The sequence below is a fragment of the Brassica napus genome, chromosome A3, assembly GCF_020379485.1.
Source record: "Brassica napus cultivar Da-Ae chromosome A3, Da-Ae, whole genome shotgun sequence".
Classification (NCBI taxonomy): domain Eukaryota; kingdom Viridiplantae; phylum Streptophyta; class Magnoliopsida; order Brassicales; family Brassicaceae; genus Brassica; species Brassica napus.
The window spans coordinates 25,252,295-25,275,429 of record NC_063436.1 but is presented as its reverse complement, the minus strand read 5'-3'; the positions used below and the strand labels follow the sequence as shown (position 1 = coordinate 25,275,429).

The 23,135-nt window shown below is 38.0% G+C and overlaps 8 protein-coding genes across 9 annotated transcripts; 5 read left to right on the top strand and 3 right to left on the bottom strand.

Moving 5' to 3' along the window:
* Nucleotides 1–1,090: 1,090 nt before the first annotated feature.
* On the bottom strand, nucleotides 1,091–3,303 carry LOC125589924 (transcription factor rlmA-like). Of its 2 annotated transcripts, XR_007326098.1 has the most exons (7): nucleotides 2,729–3,303; nucleotides 2,380–2,494; nucleotides 2,121–2,292; nucleotides 1,833–2,026; nucleotides 1,548–1,712; nucleotides 1,316–1,463; nucleotides 1,091–1,248 (listed from the first exon to the last, which is right to left on the bottom strand). XR_007326098.1 is itself a non-coding variant. In XM_048762632.1 (6 exons), the coding sequence occupies exons 1-5, from the start codon at nucleotides 3,226–3,228 to the stop codon at nucleotides 1,590–1,592; spliced, it is 1,104 nt and encodes a 367-aa protein (XP_048618589.1). In that variant the 5' UTR covers nucleotides 3,229–3,303; the 3' UTR covers nucleotides 1,091–1,463; nucleotides 1,548–1,589. The 2 variants fall into 2 exon arrangements, 1 of the variants encoding a protein (XP_048618589.1); XM_048762632.1 differs by having other exon boundaries at nucleotides 1,091–1,463.
* Nucleotides 3,304–4,000: 697 nt separating this feature from the next.
* LOC106440444 (U4/U6.U5 tri-snRNP-associated protein 2) lies at nucleotides 4,001–6,910 on the top strand. Its single transcript, XM_013882109.3, has 9 exons — nucleotides 4,001–4,359; nucleotides 4,436–4,680; nucleotides 4,750–4,834; nucleotides 4,914–5,099; nucleotides 5,196–5,363; nucleotides 5,437–5,574; nucleotides 5,712–5,883; nucleotides 5,973–6,147; nucleotides 6,259–6,910. The coding sequence occupies exons 1-9, from the start codon at nucleotides 4,165–4,167 to the stop codon at nucleotides 6,353–6,355; spliced, it is 1,461 nt and encodes a 486-aa protein (XP_013737563.2). The 5' UTR covers nucleotides 4,001–4,164; the 3' UTR covers nucleotides 6,356–6,910.
* On the bottom strand, nucleotides 6,771–8,301 carry LOC106440445 (alkaline ceramidase-like). The gene is made up of 3 exons (XM_013882110.3): nucleotides 8,074–8,301; nucleotides 7,563–7,859; nucleotides 6,771–7,486 (listed from the first exon to the last, which is right to left on the bottom strand). The coding sequence occupies exons 2-3, from the start codon at nucleotides 7,814–7,816 to the stop codon at nucleotides 6,973–6,975; spliced, it is 768 nt and encodes a 255-aa protein (XP_013737564.2). The 5' UTR covers nucleotides 7,817–7,859; nucleotides 8,074–8,301; the 3' UTR covers nucleotides 6,771–6,972.
* Nucleotides 8,302–9,148: 847 nt separating this feature from the next.
* LOC125589921 (glutamic acid-rich protein-like) lies at nucleotides 9,149–10,483 on the top strand. Its single transcript, XM_048762623.1, has 3 exons — nucleotides 9,149–9,653; nucleotides 9,881–10,063; nucleotides 10,156–10,483. The coding sequence occupies exons 1-3, from the start codon at nucleotides 9,336–9,338 to the stop codon at nucleotides 10,279–10,281; spliced, it is 627 nt and encodes a 208-aa protein (XP_048618580.1). The 5' UTR covers nucleotides 9,149–9,335; the 3' UTR covers nucleotides 10,282–10,483.
* A 284-nt stretch (nucleotides 10,484–10,767) lies between these two features.
* LOC106440448 (mitochondrial pyruvate carrier 4) lies at nucleotides 10,768–12,199 on the bottom strand. The gene is made up of 5 exons (XM_013882112.3): nucleotides 11,952–12,199; nucleotides 11,468–11,566; nucleotides 11,325–11,377; nucleotides 11,163–11,236; nucleotides 10,768–11,027 (listed from the first exon to the last, which is right to left on the bottom strand). Exons 1-5 carry the CDS (start codon nucleotides 12,004–12,006, stop codon nucleotides 10,982–10,984), a joined length of 327 nt encoding a protein of 108 aa, XP_013737566.1. The 5' UTR covers nucleotides 12,007–12,199; the 3' UTR covers nucleotides 10,768–10,981.
* A 70-nt stretch (nucleotides 12,200–12,269) lies between these two features.
* LOC106440449 (carboxylesterase SOBER1) lies at nucleotides 12,270–13,787 on the top strand. The gene is made up of 6 exons (XM_013882113.3): nucleotides 12,270–12,511; nucleotides 12,671–12,723; nucleotides 12,870–12,993; nucleotides 13,090–13,211; nucleotides 13,293–13,400; nucleotides 13,477–13,787. Exons 1-6 carry the CDS (start codon nucleotides 12,298–12,300, stop codon nucleotides 13,573–13,575), a joined length of 720 nt encoding a protein of 239 aa, XP_013737567.2. The 5' UTR covers nucleotides 12,270–12,297; the 3' UTR covers nucleotides 13,576–13,787.
* A 157-nt stretch (nucleotides 13,788–13,944) lies between these two features.
* Nucleotides 13,945–15,486, top strand: LOC125589917 (probable carboxylesterase SOBER1-like). The gene is made up of 6 exons (XM_048762609.1): nucleotides 13,945–14,264; nucleotides 14,428–14,480; nucleotides 14,607–14,730; nucleotides 14,804–14,925; nucleotides 14,998–15,105; nucleotides 15,219–15,486. The coding sequence occupies exons 1-6, from the start codon at nucleotides 13,988–13,990 to the stop codon at nucleotides 15,324–15,326; spliced, it is 792 nt and encodes a 263-aa protein (XP_048618566.1). The 5' UTR covers nucleotides 13,945–13,987; the 3' UTR covers nucleotides 15,327–15,486.
* Nucleotides 15,487–20,165: 4,679 nt separating this feature from the next.
* Nucleotides 20,166–22,429, top strand: LOC125589915 (uncharacterized membrane protein At1g16860-like). Its single transcript, XM_048762607.1, has 4 exons — nucleotides 20,166–21,080; nucleotides 21,219–21,374; nucleotides 21,456–21,667; nucleotides 22,017–22,429. Exons 1-4 carry the CDS (start codon nucleotides 20,316–20,318, stop codon nucleotides 22,207–22,209), a joined length of 1,326 nt encoding a protein of 441 aa, XP_048618564.1. The 5' UTR covers nucleotides 20,166–20,315; the 3' UTR covers nucleotides 22,210–22,429.
* The last annotated feature ends 706 nt before the right edge of the window (nucleotides 22,430–23,135 follow it).

Here is a 23,135-nt window from a genome sequence, read left to right as displayed (position 1 = left end):
TTTTTTCTTATATGTTATATTTGAATTTTTCAAAACGTCTATATATTATTAGAAATTTGAATATTCCCACTCTGAAAATTTTGTGATCAATAGATTATTTTTTTGTTATAATAAGTTACAAATGATCATAAAATATAACGCATATGAATTTTTATTTAATAAATATTCAAACTAAATAATATATATATATATATATATATATAAACACTAATGATTTAAAGCAACAAAATTGGCTGATCAATTTAGTCGTCCAGTTGAAATCTTTAAAAAGTATGTGAAAGACTAAAGTCAAAGTAAATATGGATTTAGAATAGTAGTTATATTTTACTAACCAAATACCGAAAAAAACCGAACCGAATCGAAACCAACCCGATATCCGGGTTGAACACCCGTAATCCAAATGAAGCCAAACTATTGTTTCATTCTCTAAAATATAATAAAAATAATAACTTAATCCCGCGTAAGGCGCGGATCTTATCCTAGTAGTATTTAAAGGTTAACGAACCTAACACTACACAAGCACGCGGGCTGAATCATATTAATAACCAAAAACAATAGCACAGTTTCTTTGATTAAAAAGTAACACAATCTTGAATCAAGATAATATGGCAACTGTAGCAAGAACAGCCTGTGTAACTGAAGGTATACTACTGATTAAACTGCAAGACTTTGTATAATTTGTAAAATACAAAACGCCATAAAAAGTTTAGCAAACAAAGAAACATAGAGAGAGCTTCACAACATTCAATTGGAGGCACAAGCTACTCAGCTAACGATACATGATATAGTCCAAGTTCTTTGCTTGATACAAGAAAAAAAAACTCTAATATCAAATTTTTAGCAGAACTGGATTCTCAAACTGTAGACTTTAAACTTCACAAGTCACAGTTATTGGTTTCATTTAAGAACCAGTCAAGTCAATGAGAAGTAAGAGGTCTAGTTTCATCTAACTCAGCTGAAGTAACAATTAACATTGTAACATCGAATTATTTCAGGCATCAAACCTGATTATTCAATTGTTTAACAAATAATTTCATTTTGACAACTTTTCAGACTGCAGATTTCATCTGATTCCACATAGTTGAACACATTGGCTAACATTGCAAATCATTCCAATCTGTAAAACATAGTTGAACACATTATCTTTTACTTTTGTTTTTCCTAAAACATTCATGGGAAAATGGCGTTACATACAAAACATCTGCGCCATTTGACCCATTACACTAGAGTTTTTTCAGTACTTCGAAAATCACAAAGATTCTCTGAATACTGTTAAAATACTTAAGTACCATATCAACCTAACCATGTCGATACACACAACCAACTAAAGAAACAAAGAACCCAAAGGAAGATGAAAATAGCAGAGCATTAAAGGAAGTTAAAAGTGAAAATGGTCATTTTCTTCCTTATCAGAGTTCTTCTACACCCACCAGGAGTCATAAGTAGGTTCCCTAGATACACACCTGCAAGAGAATTGTCACTCATAACTCACTCCAATACTGATATATAAACCATATCATAATCAGTGAGATAAAGCTTTCACTTACACTAGTAGTTCCTAGTTAATTAAGTCAGAACCAGAAGATATATCAGGAAGGCTTGTACATATGGCGCCTTAGCATCTCATTTATCCCCACAGCTGAAATGCTTTCACACCCAAGAAGTTCACGGAGCTTCTCATCACACTGAATAGCCATTGGATTTGCCGGATCCTGTAGACATATCGAAAAAGCAGAACCAAAGGGTGCTTAGTTTTCTTGTTAGTAACCATCCAAAAGGTGAAACATTATAGGAAGAAGTAAAGGAGCAAGCAGAGTATTTCAACAACACACCTCTAAGTTGTTGAGCTTTATGTATTCCCAAACACGGCGAATGATTGCTTCCTCCGTCATCTCAGTCTCACCAGTGCCAAAGAACTTTGCAAGTGGCTCAGATAATGCAACAGCTGAAGTTGAACTAACAGGCTCTGTGGTCTCAGTTTTAGTCTCCACTTCAGCTTTTGCCCGTTTAGCTTGACCGGAGTCCTCTGCCAAAAAATAAAGAGATTTCAAACAGTCAGTAACATTGAACTAACCAAGGACATTCAGAGATAAGCCTGAAGCTTGTAAAGAAACCATTACTTGATGGATCAAGGGGGAGGATATGCTTAGCAAGCAACTTATTCATCTTGAACATGTCAGTACAATCAGTCTCGAAAACCACACGCAAGGCATCATCACATATGATCTTCCGCTTGTTACTCGGGTCTTGGAGGTTGTTCTTCCTTATGTAAGCCCACAGTTGCCTCACAATCTGACAAAAAAAACCCAAAACAGAGGAACACTTTTATAACAAAACAACCTAATTGTCATAATCCTGATGTAAGACGGTGATAATAACCTCAGTTCTTGGAAGGGCAGGTTCACCAACAACAACTTCAAGCTCTGGAGAGACCCTACAGACTTTGTTTAACCCTCCAGGACCACCCTTTCTTTTAGTTCCAGCTGGAGGAACACTGCAACGGAGAGAACATTCCACAAACCCCCAACTCATTAAAGTTTGATACTTTGGGTGAAAATTACAAAACTTTGTTAAGAAAAATCCAATTTTTAGGTGAAGCAGAAAGAGATAAACACACACTATAATATAACTCTAGATTGGGAAAGTAAACCTAAAGATTTAGACTTTCCTAAACCGGAAACCCCCAAAATAGTAAGATGCTAACCCTAAAAGACCCCCAAGAACAGACCTTTCTTTTGGGGCTTGCGAAACGAGAACAGAGGGTCCTTGTCCTTGTCGCGGAGACTGTAGCTGGCTATGCTGGTGCTGCGGAGGCGGCATGTACGGAGGATACGGCTGCCGGAAATTGAGGTCATAAGAGTGGTAAGGAGGAGGAGGAGGCTGGAGAGCGAAATGTTGAGGGTATTGCTGCGAATACGAAGCAGGAGGGTGAAGTGCGAAGTGCCCTTTCGCCGGAACATTGACGCCGAAATGCAGCTGCTGCGGCGGCGGTGGAGGAGGTTGTGCGGTTGATGCGGAAGCGGAGGCGGAGGAGGAGGAGGAGGGTGGTGGGTGAGGACGGAGGAGGAGATTGATTTGGTCTCTGATGAAGTTTGTCTTCTCGGTTAGGTCTAACCCTAGCTTAGCTTCAAGCTGCTGAACGACACTGGTTAACGAAGTGAGGGAGCTAGGGTCGGATTGTCGGAGCAGAGTCTCGACTCCTTTCGCTAGATCCTGGTCCGACACCATTGTAAGAAAAAAAAACAAATCTTTCTCTCTCTCTGTTACCCTTGTCTCTTTCTCTCTCTTACCTTTGTCTCTGTTTTTATCTCTCTGTCTCTCTCTTTATAACTCTGTGAATGACGAACGTACCCTTTATGGTTGGTTTTGCTTTATCTACTTAGTTTAAATGTCCGTATTAGCCTTGTGAGCATGGTGTCTAAAGGTTATGGGTAGAGGGTAGTATGGTCGTTTTGGTGACCTCGGTGCTTTAACTTCCTGGGCCAGCTGGCTGTAACTTGAACCCATCTTTTCACTCGATTGTTAAATGTCGTCTTCGTCCCCTGAGATTTTGACGCGTTTATTGTTGTTAGTTTCGAGAAACTTGAGGATATAAATGGAATTTTGTCTGGCATTGGATCGTGAATCTTTATTAGTTAGTACAGATTGATAGTTTTGTGACAACAAAAAAAAAAGATTACAGATTATTATTCTGTTTATGTCAAAAAACTTAATTATCCCATTCTCCATTTCTTTGAATAGACAAGAAATAGTATAAATATAAGGTTATTTTAAGAAATTGACTTTCAAAGTTTTTCTATTTTTTATTAACTAATAATGATAAAATATTAAAAATAATAAAAATAATTAAATTTATTGAAATATTATAAAATTTTCCATTATTTGAAATTTTTCTATTAAAAATAATAAAAATAGAACTTTTTAATATAGATGAAAATCTGGAAAAAAAAAACTAACTTCAACAAAAGTATTACAGTAAATCTACAGAATCAAATAGATCATTAACTGATGGGCTAGAACAAGAAGGCCCAACAAGAAACATAAAAGCCTGATTCTCACTATTACAGATCTCTAAAGCGAGCGAAGTTCTTCTTGATGCTCGAGTAGATTCGAGTTTCCTAATTCGAAGTATAGGGCGTTTGTTTCGTAAGGGAGATTCAGAGGATGAAAAGTGAGAGAGACGAAGTCAAGAACGGTGGTGTTGAGGAGGAAGAGAGAGAGCTGAAGCGGAAGAGAGAGAAGGAACAGTCTCCACCACTGGATGAGCTCGAAGACGACGCCTTTAAGGGTCGTGGGAAGCATTCTCGCAACGTCGAAGTTCGTCGCGATTGCCCTTACCTCGATACCGTCAACCGTCAGGTAAAATCATCATCCTACTTACCGACCAAAGTCATGTGCTTTGTTGTAACTTGTTTGGTTGGTTTGTTGTTTGCAGGTCTTGGATTTTGATTTCGAGAGGTTCTGCTCTGTCTCCTTGTCGAATCTGAACGTGTACGCGTGTCTCGTCTGCGGGAAGTACTTCCAAGGGAGAAGCCAGAAGTCTCATGCTTATACGCATAGCTTGGAAGCAGGACACCACGTTTACATCAATCTTTTGACGGAGAAGGTGTATTGTCTTCCTGATAGTTATGAGATAAATGACCCTTCTTTGGATGACATTCGACATGTCTTGAATCCAAGGTATGTCTCCATTGGTTTCTCTTCTTGCTAGTTCATTCTTATCAAGGCGTTGGTGCTATCCTTTTACAGGTTTAGTAGGGCACAGGTAGAGGAACTTGATAGGAATAAGCAGTGGTCTAGGGCTCTTGATGGCTCTGATTATCTTCCCGGAATGGTAATTCTCTCTTTCTCTCTCGTTGAATACAGTTTAGCATTGAGTAAGTTTGAGTATTAAAAGTTAGTTTATAAAATAGGTGGGGTTGAACAACATACAGAAGACAGAGTTTGTGAATGTTACAATCCAGTCGTTGATGAGAGTTACTCCTTTAAGGAACTTCTTCCTTATCCCTGAGAATTATCAGCACTGCAAGTCTCCTCTTGTTCACCGCTTTGGGGAACTCACTCGTAAGATTTGGCATTCTCGGAACTTTAAAGGACAGGTCTGATTCCATTCATGCTCACCTCTTATAGTTTTTTTTTCCATGTCCTCACCTAATGAGGACTTTGCTAATGCAAAATTACCTTTGCGTCAACAGGTGAGTCCACATGAATTCTTGCAAGCTGTCATGAAGGCCAGCAAGAAACGATTCAGGATAGGCCAACAATCAGATCCAGTAGAGTTCATGTCGTGGCTGCTCAACACTTTGCATATGGATCTTAGAACTTCAAAGGACGCCAGCAGTATCATCCATCAGTGCTTCCAGGTATGCGTCTATCCTTTGACACGTCACTGTAGTTTGATAGATGCATTTTCATGTAATCTGCTAATCATCACAGGGTGAGCTGGAGGTTGTGAGAGAGTATCAAGGCAATGAAAGCAAAGAAATATCCAGGATGCCTTTTCTGATGCTTGGGCTAGATTTGCCACCGCCTCCTCTTTTCAAAGATGTCATGGAGAAAAACATTATTCCGCAGGTATACACACCTCTTGCTTTGGACATTTTAGTTACGGCTATTTCAACCTTGCAAATTTTTTTGCCATTGCGTCTTTGAGTTTATAGTTAGCGTAAGTGAGGTAAGCAGAAGCTAATGTTCTTTGATGTTTGGGTCAGGTTGCTCTATTCGATTTATTGAAGAAGTTTGATGGAGAAACTGTGACAGAGGTGGTTCGCCCTAAGCTAGCCAGAATGAGATATCGAGTAACCAAATCTCCTCCTTACTTGATGTTCCATATGGTTCGGTTCAAGAAGAATAACTTCTTCAAAGAGAAGAATCCTACATTGGGTGAGTTTATTTCGATTTTAATGACATTAATGTTTTACAATGATCTCTACTGCCTGGTTAATGTGACTCATTTTTTGTCGATGCCACAGTTAACTTCCCAGTGAAGGACATGGAGCTGAGGGATTACATACCATCACTGCCTACTGCTGCAGAAGGCGGGAAGGTTTCTTCCAAGTACAATCTAATCGCTAACATTGTGCATGATGGTAAGCCTGAGGATGGGTACTTCAGGGTCTTTGTGCAGCGCAAGTCACAAGAGCTATGGTAAGCTTTCTCTCCTCTACAAAACTTAAGTGCTTTTTATTATTTACATGGTGACAATTATATTAGCATAAAACTGCTGAATTTGATGAGATTAATGTCCATTTCTTTCAGGTACGAGATGCAGGATTTGCATGTTGCAGAAACACTTCCCCAAATGGTAGAACTATCGGAAGCATACATGCAGATATATGAGCTGCAGGAGGAATAGAGCTGCAGAAAACAAACTTACTCATTGCTTTAAGTGTTAGTTTCCAGGTTTCTTCTTGGATTGAGGACTGAGATTAGAAACTTGTTTCACAGCTTTTTGGAGACAAACTTGATCATCTTAAATATGCTAAAGAGAAAACGTGTAGTAGCTATGTCATATTGAAGGGAAAACGAAAATATGAAACAGCTTTATGCATCATTTTGAGATTTTAAACAGTTTGCTATGTAAAATGTTAGAAACTACACTTCTTTCTAAGGCATTGTGAAGACTGAAGACCTTGAAAGCAAGGTTTATGACCTGACAACAAATGTTGACGAAACACAACCCGAAAGGATTGTTGTTAAATTGATAAGAGAAACTTAATACTTGATAATGAAGAATGTGATCAAGTTAAAGATGATAATGCACCAAGACGAGTTAAAAATCAATTCTTCCTAAGATCATCATCCTCAAGAAAACTAATACAAAGAACAAAAAAAAATCTAGACTCTGTATCTAGAGAGCAGTTTCACTTCCAAAAAAAAATGAAAACCAAAGTCGAAATCTCTGACAAAACGATGAACAAAAAGCTATATTCATGCTCTTCTTCTGGGCTCTCTTTACCCAAATCTTTCTTCTCATTGTTCTTTTGGCTTCTCGATCTTGACGTAAGGAAGAACCCCCAGAAAGTACTTAACCTTTGGATTCCATCCACGCTGCTGAGCTCGACAGAACATCAAGAACGTGTTCGCACAGTACGAGTTGAAACTCATAAACACATGCCACAGAGCATGTCCCTGAGGGTTCACAGGCCACTGAGATATCCTTTTGCAGAAAACACGGTCACAGAACCAGCAAACACTCCCCACAAGGATCGTGGCCACATACCACTTCGCAATCCTTTTGGCCGCAGTGTCCTCCGTGTGAATGTAGTACTTGTACATCCGAGGGATGCAGAGAAGGCAGAGGATCACGTAGTGGACCTTGAAACCGATCCCAAACCTGAGGAAAGCGTGGGCAGCAGCAAAGGCGGCACCGTAGAGGAAGAGAAAAGTTGGCATAGTGCTTCTGTAATGCCAGTCTGGTGAGTAAAGGATGTACATGTAGAGAAGTATCTCCCACACCATCGGCGTCTCATCACTCTGTTGTTGCCTGTGCTTGGACCAAAGGGACATAGAATCATTAAACCAAAATTTGGATGAGGAAGCTAACAAAGCTAGAAACTTACACGTGCTGCAAAGTGGCATGGTAGAGCATGCTGCCGATAGCGAGGATCATGTTGGATATGTGGAGGACGCTGAACCTCTTCTCGAACCGTTGCCTTAAGGCATTGACGAGACCAATGAGAGCCAAGAGAATCCCAGGGACGTTGGAGATGGTGTTGTAGAACTCTGCAATGTAAGAGGAGTAGGCGTAGTTCTTCTCACAACACTCTATGGTGGAAGTCACTGGACCCCAAAAGCTCGACATCCCATCAGCCATTTTCCAATCCTCTCAAAACACTTAAAGTGTGAGCCTTTAGACACTGTAAACACCAAAATAAACAAACCCATAAGAAACTAATCTCAAAGGAGAGCTAAAGAGCAATGGAGGATCTAGGTCAACACAAAGGGATGATCTAGACGAAAACCCAGATCCAAAAAGTCAAACTTTACGATCCAGGGATCGAAATAAGAGAATCTAACACTCAAACGAAACCGATCCACGTGATACAGCAAGGAAACAAGCGAAGAACAAACCGTTTTACTCGAGACGATGAAAGGGTGTGAAAAGAGATCTATCACTCTCCTTCACCCAGCGAAATCGAATTTCTTATAGCGTTGTTAGCAAAACCTCTTAGCCATGGCAGATCGGAGTGATGAGATGCGAACAAATCTTCGGGATGACCTTTCTCTGAGTCTCTCTATTTCTCCTTCTCTGTTTCGACAATTGAGGGGGTATTATCGTCTTTTTAGCTAACGAGTTTTTGGATTAAGTTAAGAAAAATGAATAAAATAAAGACCTAGAGAGCGGCGCTGACTAGTAATAACTAGTAACTACACCGTCGACATGTGATGATGGTAAAACAGTAAAATAGTAAAATAGTAAAATAGTACTAAATTTGTATTTGGGTTATTAACGTGGCTACTAAATTTCTCTCCTGATTTAGGCATTCAACTTTATCATCCAATCATTAGCTTGATTTTACTAATAATTTTTTTTTGATTTGCTTTATTAACTTTGGAAGGCATTTGTTTAAATAATTATTTATAACAACAACAAAAATGGCATCCTAAAAAATATTAAAAATCATATGAAGCTTATCAGAGTTGCAAGCAGAAAACTGATTTTAAGGCCTTCCAGTTAAGTTTGACTTGTTTAAACATGTGAAATTTTTCCATCCAAATAATTATTTCTTAACAAAAAACATAAACTTGGCAAAGATGAAGTCACACTGACCAGATAACCTAATAAAATAAGAACTGGCATCCTAAAACAATTAAAATCATATGAAGATTTTCAGAGTTGAAATTTTTTTTAGGCTTTAATGCTTTCATACTTATCTTTGGCTCTTTGTTTTTGCCTGAGGCAAGATTCATGTGTGTTTTATAATCCATGATTTTCATCATGATATTGTGATATCTTGAGGGAAGCACATATATGGTCGTCACATTCATGTGTTGGTTGAGTTTTATAAGACAAAAATAAATTTACAATTTTAAGTATAACTAAGTATTTTCAGTTAATACCTTACATTATTTGGTAGGATATGGGTTTGGTTTGGTTTGGTTCGCGTGAATTATTATATAAGGGAAACCCTCTAGTTCATCGAGAGTCTTCTTCTTCTTTTTCGAAAAAACCAATAAGATCGGCTATGCAAAATTGGATCTGAAAGACCCGATCCTTCTTTGTTCTTACGGAGGAGGAAGAGACGAAACATAGTTACTGTACTTCCTTAGAACCTGGAAGATAAAATTTATTAGCCGGAACTATAATTGGAATCAGTGATTGCTGAGTTGTTATGGAAGGAGTAGGAGGTCGGTTAGGGAGGTCCTCGACTCGTTACGGAGGACCGGCGACGGTATTCACAGGTCCGGTGAGGAAGTGGAAGAAGAAGTGGGTTCACGTCTCTCCCTCCACCAAGAAGCTCAATCACTCCTCCTCCTCCGCAGCTTCCGACGCCGCTAACGGATCGCATTTGCTGTTCTTCAAGTGGGCGCCATTGTCTCAGACCGGGAACGGGAACGAAGACGGTAAAAGTGAGAGTCTTTCTCCCAGCGAAGACACTGTTGCGGTAGCAGCAGAAGATCCTCCAAGGCGTAGGTTCAAATACGTGCCGGTTAGTTTCTGATTTAGCCTTTAAAGATTTGAGCTTTGCGGTTTTTGCTAGGAACTAGATTGGTTAGACAGTGATCAGGGACTCTGTATAGCCATTTTGGATTAACCCGAGGAATGGGTAGTAGAGCACGTCTTAAAATGTTCTTAAAGTTTTGATTTTGTAGCAAGAAAGGTGTTGATCTAGGCTTGGGGTTGCGTTTGAAGTTTAGGTTTGATTGAATGGTGTAGATCGCATTACTTGAGGAGCAGAAGAACGAAGTTACAGAAATTGAGGAAGATGATAAGGTTGAGGAAGAGGAGCAGAAGAAGGAAATTGAGCAAGACGCAAGTGCTGCAGCAGAGCCAAGCGAGAAGAAAGCACAAGTTGAGGAAAAACCAGACATGAATGATGTTCCTATGGAAGATTATCAGGCTTGGACTTTAGAATATGTTCACTCGCCAGTGTTTATTTGAAGATGTGATCTTAAATTAGATATTGAACCTCTCTTTCTGTTTCTTTTCAGGAGGAAGGAAAAACAGTGCGACAAGATCTGAACGAAAGCACTAAGGATTCAGGACTTAACTTGAATGCAAACGATGTAGATTCTGAGAACAATCCGAAAGGGGTCGAGCCATTAGAAGAGAGATAAAATGGCGTCATTCTTTTACCCTGTTTCACTGTCGTCAATAACAAAGACAAATACATTAAAGTAGAAAACAATTGTTAGAGATGGATGCAGATCCTTGTTCTGGACTGTACGTCCACGGCTTGTTCTTTTTTCCTTTTAATGACCAGACTCATTCATTCGAGACTAAACATTTGATTCATAGAAGATTCTTGTTTTTTCTGAATTTTAATTTGATTAAGCATTCCTAAAGTTCTGATTATGAATGATGCACTTTGAAAGTATATGAATTGAGCTTTTGACCTCTTTATTTGAGTAAATAACAAACCTTGCAATATGATGTCTTCAGACTCATTATTTCAATGTGTCTAAAACTAAAAAAACCATAGCATCTACGAGAAAAGAAAGTGTGTGGAAGAGAGAGAAGACTGTTATTTATCAAGAAAAGAGATGTGCAGAAAGGGAAGAAGAGCTTAAAAGGTTCTTATCACAGACGCAGGAGGAGCTCACTGTGGCAAAGTTTCCATAGATACCGCATCAAAGACAGAGAGAAGCATTATGGGTATTAAAAAGAAAACTTATTTGGTAATTCGCCCCTTAAGATCTGGGAATGAAAAGGAAAAATCAAATATCTTGAAACTAGATTTTGCAAACACAAGCAATATGACGATGATATCCCATCTTTCCTTTGATGTTTCATCTTCTTCTTGTTTTTTCGTCGTAATCATTCTTTGGCAACAACAGGCTCCACATCAGATGCAAAATCGTTTCTGTAGAGCAAAACAAACATATCAATAGTCAACAAAATGTTCATTAAAAAAAAGAAGAGGTTAGTTCTGCTTCCAGTAGCCGAGTGTTCTGTTGCATATATTAATGTAATGTAAGAAGGAATGGGATCTCCTTACTTGATTTTACGAGCAAGCTGGTACATGCCAGTCCCAGCCATAGCAACATTGACGCTAAAGAGGTTCCAGTTTTTCTGTCAATCAAATCAAAACAAAAGTCAGAAAAGAGGCGTGATGGGATTATGCATAATGAAGAGGAGTGTTTAAAAGGGGAAAACTCACGGGAGTGATAACCATGCTGTAGCGAGACCAGATAACTCCAGTGCATGTCACAGCTAAGAGATATATCAGTAGAGTAAGATCATTGAGAGGCATATGACAAAGACAAAACGAAAGCAATCAAAGAAAGTGGGATGTTGTAATACCAATCTGTTGAGGGTAGGATATTTTATCAGTAGGTTTAGCAAAGTCTGCAATGTTAGCAATGCTGATTCCCCACTTGAACGTTGGCGCCCAGAAATGAACTGTGACAATTAAAACAAGAGACACTTGTTCACATCCTCAACAGTAAACAAACATCCACAACCAGTAGTTTCAAACTACTTATAACATCGTCACTTGTTTAATTACATAAAAAAACAAAACACGAGGAGGATTATCAATTCACTGATTTATAAAGTAAAGAGTGATCCTTTGCCATCAAAGTTGTTACATTTTCCCTACATCATATCGAATCCTAATCCGAAAAGTCAAAAACCCACCAACAAAGTTTCGATTTTTCAAAGTAAAAAACAAATCAGGATTCATCACAATCAGTCCCAGATTGCTCAATCATCCAAATTCGAGGGTACAATCGAAATCGAAATCAATGGAGAAAGGTGTCATCTTAGAATAGGAGGGAGGACTCACTGGTTTTAGGTCCGGCAGGGTGATTCCACAGAGCTTGAAGCCTCGATGTCGCCATTTGATATTATTCAATCTATCTTCCGTCTCTCCTCTCCACCCCCAGATTCTCTTTTCCCTTTCCTCTGTCTCTTCTTCTTTACTAAAGGGCTGCTGCTAAATACGATGTCGTTTAGACACAAAACCTGCACTCGAGGGCCTTTTAGTCATTTCAGCTTCTCCCCTGTTTTCCTCTGTTGACTTTTGTTTCAAAAGTCGTCGTCGAGACTTTTCAGAGATCACCATCCATGGCGAATGTACAACATAAATTGCGTTCAAATACACAGAAGAGATGTAACTTCGTTCTTCTCTAATGGTCAAGCTGTTGAGAAACTGCTTCATTTGTATCTCTTCTTGCTCAGGGAGCTCAGACGCCATGGCTCGACGACCCTTCATCTTGTGGCTTCACGGGTTGGGAGACTCTGGACCTGCCAACGAACACGTCAAAACAGTTTTCAAGTCCCCGGAGCTGAGTGACGCCAAGTGGCTATTCCCTTCTGCTCCATACAATCCTGTTACCTGCAACAGTACGATCTCCCTTGTTATATGGTTTTAATAGTTCAAGGATTCAGTAAAATTCTTGATTCATTATTAGCCTTCTCTGTAGTAGCTGTTGGTGTCCAAATAATGATACATATCTGGTCTGAAAGAATCTTATAGATCCTTGTCTTGTTTCTATTGTGCAGAGGGTCGGGTGATGCCTTCTTGGTTTGATGTCCCTGAGCTTCCTTTTAAAGCGGTATTACTTACTTCTCTCTTGATCTAAACTCTCTAAACTGCTAGCTAGTACCACCCTTGGCTTGTTAAACCTGTGGCGTTACATCGGTACTTCCTTTTTTCGTTTATATTGCATTTTGTAAAACTAACATTTTTTGTATGTGTTAGGGATCTCGAATTGATGAAGCCAGCATTCTTGAAGCAGTTAAGGACGTTCATGCCATTATAGACGAGGAGATTGCAAGAGGAACAAGACCAGAAAACGTTTTTATCTGTGGTTTAAGCCAAGGAGGTGTTATGTTCTCTCACTCTCCTTGCCTCTTTTCATGAATCACCTACACTAGCATTGGGGTGGCTCTTAATAAAAATAAGATTCTGATGATGCCAGGTGCTTTAACATTGGCTAGTGTTCTTCTCTATCCCAAAACTCTTGGAGGAGGAGCGGTCCTTAGTGGTTGGGTTCCATTCACTTCTTCAATCATCAATCAATTTCCCGAACAAGCTAAAAAGGTTTTATCAATTGTATATATCTTGTCATTGTTATTGAGTTTCCTAAGTTTTTCTTCCATGTTTTGTTTTTGCAAAATGAAGACGCCAATATTGTGGTCTCATGGGACTGATGACGAGCTTGTGCTCTTTGAAGCCGGTCAAGCTGCTCTTCCTTTTCTTGAACAAGCCGGTGTCACCTGTGAATTCAAGGTAATAATTTGGAAGTTTATCTTTCAAGTCCTAAGAGAGATCATACAAACATACTAAACAGCCTCTATCTTGACAGGCATATCCAGGTCTTGCGCACTGGATGAGCAACAAGGAGCTACAGTATATAGAGTCATGGATCAAGTCACGGATGCAAAGTTCGTCGTCCTCGTCCTGAATGTCTTAAAGCAGTGCTTTCATTCAATATAATTATATAAATATCTGTTAAGACAAAAGAAGAACATTGATTACTAACTACTTAAAGCTATTCCTCTTGTTCTGGTCGTGTAAGCAAAAGATAAAAACATTGTTCATCAAAGTATCTTTTGATTGTTGTGTTGCTTTATTTTTATTTGGTAATTAACATGAAAATTATAATGTTTGTGTAAATTATTAATGTCTCAAGACTTTTCTTTTCACTTTGCAAAACATTGAATCAAATCTTTGCTTGCACGTCACAACATAGCCAAAATACATCAAGGGTAGTTTGGTCATTTTATCATCATCTCTTTCGTTTTGTCAGAAAAAAAAAACACAACTTCGAGAGATCTGTCCAAAAGTAAAATGGTGAAGGCAGGATCGATATTGACATGCGAACAAGCACACTGACGAAACCGATCGTTCTCCTCTCGATCGCACTACTGAGCACTGTTATCTTCTTCGCATTCTTCTTCGAGAACAAGCCTTACTCATCATCATTTCCTTCTTCTTCAGACACCATGGCTCGAACCTTCGTCTTGTGGCTTCACGGGCTTGGAGATTCGGGACCTGCCAACGAACCCATCAAGTCACTTTTCAAGTCCCCTGAGTTTAGGAACACTAAGTGGCTCTTCCCTTCCGCTCCTCCAAATCCAGTCTCCTGCAATCGTACGTTTTGAATCTTTTCAAAGTTTCTAAATTTAATACACCATTATGGATGTGTTTGTTAGTGTTTTGAATCTCGTCGTTCTGTATGTTTTTGATTTGATTGGTCCTTGTGTGTCTGAAGAAATCTTTAGTTCTTGATTGTGTCTTTTGTCCTCTTGTGTAGATGGTATGGTGATGCCTTCTTGGTTTGACATCCGTGAGCTTCCTCTTACCGCGGTAACACTTGTTGTCTCTTCCTCTAGCTTGGCTATTGTTTCTGAGTAGATTCAAGAGTTAAAAGGAAGAACCTTTCTTGCATTTGTTAGGATTGTATTCAAGTGTGTGTGGCTTTTATGTGCCTAGGGCTCTCCGAATGATGAAAGCAGCGTGCTTGAAGCAGTTAAGAACGTTCATGCCATTATAGATAAGGAGATTTCTGGAGGAATCAAGCCAGAAAACGTGTATATCTGTGGATTTAGCCAAGGAGGTGTGATCTCCTTTTTTTTCATTGTCTCTTCTTGATATAGTCTTGCGTCTACTAACTATGGTTTTCTTAACAGGGGCATTGACCTTGGCTAGTGTTCTGCTTTACCCAAAAACTCTTGGAGGAGGTGCAGTCTTTAGCGGATGGGTTCCATTCAATTCTTCAGTCATCAACCAGTTTACCAAAGATGCTATAAAGGTGTTTCTATCTGTCGTTCTATTTTTGTTTTTTTTTTCTTGTCAAATGTTGATTTTTTCTAGTGATATGTAGACACCAATCTTGTGGTCTCATGGGATTGATGACAAGACTGTACTATTCGAAGCTGGTCAAGCAGCTCTTCCTTTCCTTCAACAAGCTGGTGTTACTTGTGAATTCAAGGTAAGCAATCATATATAAGAGCCAGTCAAATCTAAATACTAGAATCACTTGTTGCTGCCCCCGTGATTATTATTATTATTATTTTATCTTTTGAACCAATCGTGTATCTGCAGGCATATCCTGATCTTGGACACTCAATCAGTAATGAGGAGCTTCAGTATCTGGAGTCATGGATCAAACAAAGGATGCAGACTTCTTCTTCTTCTTCTTCTTCTTCTTAAAAGCTTTTGAGATCGAGTTTGTTTGTCCAACTACTCTTCAGTTATCTATTTGCTAAACTGGATGATAAGAAGATTGTGCAACTATGATTGAACATATGGAAATGATGTTTCAACTTTGTCGATTTATCAGCATAATCTAAATGACATTTTCTACAACAAACATTCGTCTCCATGTGTTTGATCCCAGATGATGAAAACATTCTGAGAGGGAGAGAATGAGTGACAAAAGAGACAAACAAAAATATATGTATCATAAAGTTGAGATCTAAACAATCTGAAGAGGAACAGGGTCATAATAATAAGCTGAAAGCCAAATATAAAGTCTCGAGTAGTAATATGTGAAAGCCTTGAACACACTTACACATAAACTTCATATATATATATATTCTCCACATAGTTTAAGAATGTCTTTGTTTGGTCCTTAAATGAATTAAACACACTTATACAGACTTGTTGAGGTCTTGCAAAGTCTTACAGTATCAACAGGTCAAAATCAAATGATGAGTAGAGTAACTACTTCAGTTCATCATTTGGTTGTCAAACTGGTTTTGGTTTAGTGGGTCTAGTTTGGTTTTGGTTATTGTGATTTGTGTTGATTTGATAAAAATCATATGCCAATACTTGAATTTGAAGACAGCATCAATATACTTTCTTTTTTGGATTGTCAACACCATGAGATATAAGAGAACCACAACTTATATAAGTTACTTGTTCAAATAAATCAATAGCTCAAAAAAATGCAAATCGTTTATTTTTTGTCGTGAAAAATACAAATCTTTAGTATTTGCTAACGTTCGTTCAAATTAATTATTGATATACAATATATGTCGGGTAAATGGCCATCAAATAATATTTTTAAAATTTTGTGAAAATGATGCTTTTGTAAGTGGAATTTATTTAACGTAATAAAGAAGATAAACGTTCACATCATAGTTTTATCAGTGTATGTTCTTCTGAACAAAAGAAAACGATTTTAATAATATAGTTTCAGCATATGTCGATATCTAAGTTTGAAATCATTTAACTAGTGAACTATTATTAGATCCGACATAAGCCAATAAAGAAAATCCAAATGAGTTGCATGGGTCTGTTTGATATTGCAGGGGTATTTTGGTCTACACCCATAATTTCCCATTTGCGCCCATTTTATGTCTTTGGATTCTGTCAGCTACACCCACCGACTATTTGCAATTTCCCACAACTATCCCTCGGAAAATTCAAATACTGTATTACAGAATCTTGACACTGGAGTGACAGCTAGAACAAGAATCCACTAAGGCTATGAATGGGGTGCAGAACAAACACAGATAAAATGCAGATCTTTAGTTTGCAGATAAAACTACATTTTATTGTCCATTCATGATTATAAATGCAGAACTAAAAAAATAGATAAAATAATGACTGAACTGCTTGCAGATCATCTTTGGTCTTTAAAATGAGGTGTCCTGCAAATGCAAGAGAAAGGGTGCGGGAAGGAGTAAAAGCCCAATAAATGCTTTGATTAGTTTTTTATACAGTTTTCTTTTTTTTTGTCTTTCGACAATGCTTTGTTTTTTTAAAAAATTTATTTGCAATAAATACTCTTATGTCATCTGACTTTATTAATTCAAACATCTCTCGAAACTAAAATTAGTACTTTTTCATTTTTGTAACAGTTTTAGATGATTTTTTATATTTTTATATAGTAGTATTTATCTTTTATAAATAGTATTCATTCTTAAATATATATATTATAATACATTCATGTATTTTTAATATTGTATTTAACTGATTTTTCATATTTTTCAGGTTATCTCATATATTTACATCTAATAAAATCAGTTAAAATAATTAAGGTACATAATAAATATTTTCAAACAATTTATTTTATGTACTATAACACATTATAACACATGCATGTATTTTTTAAAATAATAAAAACTATTGATAAGAATTTTTATTTTTATTTTGTTTTAGATATTTAACTTAAAAATTATTGTTTAAGATTTTGTCAAATATGTTAACACGATAAATTATTTTAATTAGTTTGATCTGCATTTGTTCTGCATGATCTGCATTTTGTATTTGATCTGCGTTTATTTGATCTGCGTTCCATTCGAAGCCTAATAAGTGAAGAAAAATATATACATATTTTCTTTGATATTTACAGACATGTGCGACTGTTTTCTAATATTTGAATCTAACTATGCTTAAAATCTTTATAAATTATGTTATTGCTAAACCAAACGGTAACATCCCGAGTTATGATATAAGAAAGGCTTAAGAGAATTGATTTGGCTACATATGTCACCAAAGTGCGCTTACTTTTTTCGTCACACATCTGTATAGAATTCCAAAATTAAGCGTGTTTAGACTGGAGTAGTGAAAGGATGAGTGACCCATGGGGAAGTGATTCGTGATACTGTGATAGTGAAACCAAAACACGGAGAAAAGTCGGGTGGTGATTGCAAGGTCAGAAAACAATGATTTTGAACCTTGAAAAATTAACGGACCGATCGTTGGAACGGAATGGAGTCCAAGGGCCGAGAGAGCGGGTGTGGCGGCCCATTAACCTCGAGCGGTCAAAGCGTTACAAGTGGTATCAGAGCTGGTTAGCCATCTCGGTTCTGACACGAAAGGCGTCTTGAGACTTGTCATGGAGCGCAACGAGGACGTTGCGTTCTTTTGAGAGATGGTGAATTGTAACATTCCGAGTTGTGATATATGAAAAAGCTTGAGAGAATTGGTTTGACTACCTATGTCACCAAAGTGCACTTACCTTTTCCATCACACATCTGTTTCGAACTCTAGAGTTAAGCGTGCTTGAGCTGGAGTAGTGAAAGGATGAGTGACCTATCGGGAAGTGATTCGTGATACCGTGTTAATGAGACCAAAATACGGAGAACTGTTGGGTGGCTATTGCAGGGTTAGTAAACCATGATTTCGAGCTTTTAAAAAAAAATTAACGGATCGATCGTTGCAACGGGATGGAGCCCACAGACGATCTCTCGGTCGGATGCCATTAGCCGTGGGTGATTGGGCGTTACACAAACTTTCAATAAGGTTTAATATATCAAAAGGAAACGTGAATTTAGCAAGCCTCCTAGACCTAAATTATAACCAAACACACCTAATGATCATTAGGTGAATGTTTAAAAGTATTATCCAAGACTGCAAGTACTACTTGATGAGATTGTTCATAGTGGAAGTAAAGTAATCATCAAACCGATGTATTATCTTAAGCTTTGAATAATTAATAACAAGTGGTATAGCCGCTGAAATTTGAAACAAAGATTTCAATCTACTAACTATTTTTGTACTACAGTGTATATTTTAAACTGCTTCAATTATTGAACATCATTCGGAATTTAAAATGTAAAAGTTTGCAATGTAGAGAAAGTAACAAGACAAGATGATACTCATTCAAAAAATCTATACGTGTATGAACTTATTAATGATTATAGAAACGCTGGCATTGGGACGTTGGAGTCGATGGTCCTACCCTAAGAGAGGTCTATCAAATCTTGTGACTCCAACAACAAAACTCTAATAAACTTCTTTTACAACAAAATTAATAAAATAATAATAATAATGACAACACCAACAAGGCAACAACAATGTCGATTTTTTTTTTAAACAAAGGATTCCAAAGTTGATGTTCAAGCTTGTATTGTAAACAATGGTCAAAGGCTACACATTTGTCGTTCCAAGGCAGGAGTTTGTAATGTATATACAAAGAAGACCATAGTCTAAAACAGTTCTCAAGATTCTCACATGTGATGTGTGTGTTTTCCTTATTGCATTAGCCAAATTAGGAAACATGATATTTAGACCTGCAGTCTATGCATGAAAATTTTCGTAGGTGACGAGATTGGCATAAACATATCAATTACGTACGAGTTATTCTTAGGTTCACCCCCTAGGGTGAACCTTTAGGTTCACCAACCAATAAAAAATTGTCATTTTAGATCTAATATCTTTTAATTAAGGAAACCAAATAACTTGGCAAATTATATTATTTTTTCAAAATAAAATTTAAAAATAAATAAAAATAATATATAAAAACGAATTAAAAAAAAAGAAATATTGTCAACAAAACAATAAACCCTAAACTCTAATACTAAACCCTAAACTCTAATACTAAACCCTAAACTCAAATCTTAAACCCTAAACCCTTGGAAAAACACTAAACATGTTGTCAACAAAACACTAAACCCTAAACTCTAATCCTAAACCCTAAACCCTTGGGAAAACCCTAAACCCTTGGGTAAACCCTAAACCCTTAGGTAAACCCTAAATCCTTGGAAAAACACTAAACATTTGGATAAATTCTAAATTATAAATCTTAAACACTAAACTCTAAATTTTAAAAACAAATATTTTTTTTAAATAATCTTTTTTTAGAACTATTGTTATTTTTATTTATTTAATCTTTTATTTTTATTTTAAAAGCATAATATAATTTGGCAAGTTATTTTGTTTCCTTAATTAAAAGATACTAGATCTAAAATGACAACTTTCTATTGGTTGGTGAACCTAAAGGTTCACCCTAGGGGGTGAATCCAAGAAAAAGTCATTACGTAACAACTAAGAAATTAATAAAAATCCTAACAAAAAAATTGAAAAATTGATACTCGTAGTTTAACAGTCACCTTTTCTTTGTCAAAATTACTCAAAATTTTCAACTCAGGATATCAAAATGTAAAGAAACAAGTATTCAGCGATATTTAGAAACATAAATAGAAAAAGTGTAAATAAAAAAAGCGCGAACGATTGTAGGGATTACTGTTACAAATTAACCAATCAAAAACCAAAACCGCTCTTAACTAAAGTGGCAAACTCGTAAGATAATAATATCTATATACCTTTTATCGTCATTTAACATCCTTCCTTCTTCTTCTTGCTTCTCCTTCTCCACCTTCACTGCCACTCACACCTACACGCGCGACTACTCTCTCTCTTCCGAAGCACTCAAGAGAGTAAAAGCTCTCTCTCTCTCTCTCTAGTAAAATGGCGGGTCGGATCCAGTCCCACCAGCTTCCTAACGGACTCTACGTCTCGGGAAAGCTCGAGCAGCCTAAAGACCGACCACCGACAATGGCGGCTCGCGCCGTGCCTTACACCGGAGGCGACATCAAGAACTCCGGCGAGCTCGGAAGGATGTTCGACATCTCCCTCCTCAATCCCCAAGGAGGTCCACCGCCGCTCATCGTCGGCGGTAATAGCAGCGGCGGGAACTCGAGGCAGCATGCGCCGCCGCGTGTCTCCGGTTCTTCTTCGAACCCCAACAGTGGATCTGTTCGGTCCGGACCCAACTCCGGTTCGATGAAGAAGTCTTCCGGTCCACTCTCTCAGCTTCAGCCAACCGGTTTAATAACCTCCGGTTCGCTATCCGGTCCGATTGGGTCCGGGTCTAGACGGTCGGGTCAGATGGACCGTCAAGTGAGTAACTTGGGATCGAGCAAGGCGAAATACGGGTCGTCGGTGACGTGTCTGAATACCGACCCGGTTCGGGTCGGGTTTAAAGTACCGAAAACGGTTGTCTGGGCGGTGCTGATCGTGGCGGCTATGGGGTTGCTTGTGGGGGCGTTTCTAACTGTGGCGGTGAAGAAACCGGTGGTGATTGCGGCGGTTATAGCGGCGGTGGTTCCCGCCGTCGTGGTTTTGGTTTGGAACTGCGTTTGGGGAAGAAAAGGGCTGTTGAGTTTCATCAAGAAGTATCCAGATGCTGAGCTTAGAGGCGCTGTTGATGGACAGTTCGTTAAAGTTACTGGGGTAAGCTTTCACCCTGCTTAGGACAAAGATCTCTCAAGTGTTTAAGTTCTAGTTTTGTCTTTTAATAGTTTCAGTTCGGTGTTTTAGAATGTCATTATCGTTGTTTTGTTTGAAATGTTTAAAAAATTTGTTTTGTAGGTTGTGACATGTGGAAGCATTCCTCTGGAGTCATCATACCAAAGAACACCAAGATGCGTCTATGTTTCCACGGAGTTGTATGAGTACAAAGGTCTTGGTTGGAGATCCGCAAATACAAAACATAGATGCTTTTCTTGGGGATCTAGACACGCGGAGGTTAGTTTATACGATCTTTGACTCTCTTGACTAGTACAAGATCTGGTTAAGTCTGATGTGGTTTATGTTTCTCTTTGGCAGAGATACGTTTCGGATTTTTACATATCAGACTTCCAATCTGGACTAAGAGCGCTGGTGAAAGCAGGATATGGATCAAAAGTTTCTCCTTTTGTCAAACCGGCAACAGTGGCTAATGTAACTACTCAGAACAAAGATTTGTCTCCCAGCTTCCTTAAGTGGCTCTCCGATCGCAACCTCTCTGCTGATAACCGTGTCATGCGTCTCAAAGAAGGGTACGTGTGCTATATTCCACACCCATCTTAGATTGTTCTTACTAGGTATCTTAGCCGAAAAGTAATAAGAAACTTTTTATTAGTGTCACTATCCAAATAGTCATATCTCATGTGGGTAGAAATCCATTTAGTTTTGTCAACGTAAACGGCGTGACATCTCACATCAGTGCTTGATAAGTCTCAAGTCCACAGGCTTATAAGGTTGAATTAGGGACTAAAGTTAGTGAGACCCAAAAGTCACATTTTTTTAGTAGAAATGATCTTTGAATACACATTTGCAATTAAAAAGATAAAATCATTTTTTTTTCCGAGTTAAAATCATATTTGGTTGTGTGGTGATATTGATCAGATACATAAAAGAAGGAAGCACGGTGAGCGTGATGGGAATGGTGAGAAGACACGACAACGTTCTGATGATAGTTCCTCCAGCAGAACCTGTCTCCAGTGGCTGCCGGTGGTGGCGTTGCCTCCTCCCGACCTACGCAGATGGCCTAATCGTCACCTGCGACGATAATCAAAACGCTGATGTCATCCCTGTCTGAAACCAACTATGTATCTAATGCTTATTTTTCCCCAAAAATTCAGTTATATAAATGCTTAAGAGATAGGCTCACGAGACAGAGGAAAGAATGAGAGGAGTGTGTTTTGCGATGACCCTATTAGCTGTTCTTTTTGCCCCCTTCTTCGGGGTTTATGTTTTGTTTTGTGTACATAACGCTCCAAATTGTAAATGCTTAAATAAATATTATGTTCCATTTACTATTCATTGCATCACAAGAAACTTAAGTATTTCCACTGATAGGTTAAGAATTTTATCGTACTGAAGGTTACTTGTAAGTTCTTTGTTCTTCCTCAGCTCTTCGCCATTGACCTTGTAAGTTCAAAAAACTGAAGTTATCGTACTGAAGGTTACTTGTACATCAAGCTTGCGGCCCAACTTATCTTCAATACATCATACATTTACAAGATTGTTAGATCAGATTAGCAAATTGGCAGTGACTAACATTTAGAGGGGGGTTTTAATCTAAAGTTGCGTATAAGATAATGGAGAAAAAATCCGCAGATACAAAGGGATGTTCTAAGACGCAACTTGTGGGTTCATGGCAGCGATGCTACCCTTCTTTGGGGGTATAACCGCGGTGGTAGGACCGTTTGGGTTTATCCCACTCGATTTCGTGCTGCCAATGCTTCTATACAACATGACATATAAGCCTACCAAAAGGAGCTTCACACATGTATTAGATAAACATGATGATTATGGTTGTGTTCACTCAGGCCCGGCTCGGAAGTTCAGTAGAATACAAGCAAAAAATAAATAAATTGGGCTGCTACAGTTAAAATTGTGAAAAAAATAACATGGGAGAGAAATAGAGACTTCAACCAACTAATGAATATTGTAGGTTCTTAAGTAGAAATATTTTTTTGACCCATAAACTATTATTTTTTGGAAAAATGTTTAAAATTCTAT

What these genes read in the sequence shown, in the direction of transcription:
- LOC125589924 (XM_048762632.1), bottom strand. Translation starts at nt 3,228, where the DNA reads ATGGTGTCGGACCAGGATCTAGCGAAAGGAGTCGAGACTCTGCTCCGA. An exon ending in TCGCAAGCCCCAAAAGAAAG is followed by an intron (nt 2,495 to 2,728) that starts GTCTGTTCTTGG and finishes TCTCCGTTGCAG; the next exon opens with TGTTCCTCCAGCTGGAACTA. An exon ending in CTGCCCTTCCAAGAACTGAG is followed by an intron (nt 2,293 to 2,379) that starts GTTATTATCACC and finishes TTTTTTTGTCAG; the next exon opens with ATTGTGAGGCAACTGTGGGC.
- LOC106440444 (XM_013882109.3), top strand. Translation starts at nt 4,165, where the DNA reads ATGAAAAGTGAGAGAGACGAAGTCAAGAACGGTGGTGTTGAGGAGGAA. An exon ending in TCATCCATCAGTGCTTCCAG is followed by an intron (nt 5,364 to 5,436) that starts GTATGCGTCTAT and finishes TAATCATCACAG; the next exon opens with GGTGAGCTGGAGGTTGTGAG. An exon ending in AGAGAAGAATCCTACATTGG is followed by an intron (nt 5,884 to 5,972) that starts GTGAGTTTATTT and finishes TCGATGCCACAG; the next exon opens with TTAACTTCCCAGTGAAGGAC.
- LOC106440445 (XM_013882110.3), bottom strand. Translation starts at nt 7,816, where the DNA reads ATGGCTGATGGGATGTCGAGCTTTTGGGGTCCAGTGACTTCCACCATA. An exon ending in CATGCCACTTTGCAGCACGT is followed by an intron (nt 7,487 to 7,562) that starts GTAAGTTTCTAG and finishes GTCCAAGCACAG; the next exon opens with GCAACAACAGAGTGATGAGA.
- LOC125589921 (XM_048762623.1), top strand. Translation starts at nt 9,336, where the DNA reads ATGGAAGGAGTAGGAGGTCGGTTAGGGAGGTCCTCGACTCGTTACGGA. An exon ending in GTAGGTTCAAATACGTGCCG is followed by an intron (nt 9,654 to 9,880) that starts GTTAGTTTCTGA and finishes TGAATGGTGTAG; the next exon opens with ATCGCATTACTTGAGGAGCA. An exon ending in TTCCTATGGAAGATTATCAG is followed by an intron (nt 10,064 to 10,155) that starts GCTTGGACTTTA and finishes GTTTCTTTTCAG; the next exon opens with GAGGAAGGAAAAACAGTGCG.
- LOC106440448 (XM_013882112.3), bottom strand. Translation starts at nt 12,006, where the DNA reads ATGGCGACATCGAGGCTTCAAGCTCTGTGGAATCACCCTGCCGGACCT. An exon ending in CCCTGCCGGACCTAAAACCA is followed by an intron (nt 11,567 to 11,951) that starts GTGAGTCCTCCC and finishes TAATTGTCACAG; the next exon opens with TTCATTTCTGGGCGCCAACG. An exon ending in ACAGCATGGTTATCACTCCC is followed by an intron (nt 11,237 to 11,324) that starts GTGAGTTTTCCC and finishes TTTGATTGACAG; the next exon opens with AAAAACTGGAACCTCTTTAG.
- LOC106440449 (XM_013882113.3), top strand. Translation starts at nt 12,298, where the DNA reads ATGGTCAAGCTGTTGAGAAACTGCTTCATTTGTATCTCTTCTTGCTCA. An exon ending in CAATCCTGTTACCTGCAACA is followed by an intron (nt 12,512 to 12,670) that starts GTACGATCTCCC and finishes TCTATTGTGCAG; the next exon opens with AGGGTCGGGTGATGCCTTCT. An exon ending in CTGTGGTTTAAGCCAAGGAG is followed by an intron (nt 12,994 to 13,089) that starts GTGTTATGTTCT and finishes TGATGATGCCAG; the next exon opens with GTGCTTTAACATTGGCTAGT.
- LOC125589917 (XM_048762609.1), top strand. Translation starts at nt 13,988, where the DNA reads ATGCGAACAAGCACACTGACGAAACCGATCGTTCTCCTCTCGATCGCA. An exon ending in AAATCCAGTCTCCTGCAATC is followed by an intron (nt 14,265 to 14,427) that starts GTACGTTTTGAA and finishes CCTCTTGTGTAG; the next exon opens with ATGGTATGGTGATGCCTTCT. An exon ending in GTGTTACTTGTGAATTCAAG is followed by an intron (nt 15,106 to 15,218) that starts GTAAGCAATCAT and finishes GTGTATCTGCAG; the next exon opens with GCATATCCTGATCTTGGACA.
- LOC125589915 (XM_048762607.1), top strand. Translation starts at nt 20,316, where the DNA reads ATGGCGGGTCGGATCCAGTCCCACCAGCTTCCTAACGGACTCTACGTC. An exon ending in AGTTCGTTAAAGTTACTGGG is followed by an intron (nt 21,081 to 21,218) that starts GTAAGCTTTCAC and finishes TTTGTTTTGTAG; the next exon opens with GTTGTGACATGTGGAAGCAT. An exon ending in GTCATGCGTCTCAAAGAAGG is followed by an intron (nt 21,668 to 22,016) that starts GTACGTGTGCTA and finishes GATATTGATCAG; the next exon opens with ATACATAAAAGAAGGAAGCA.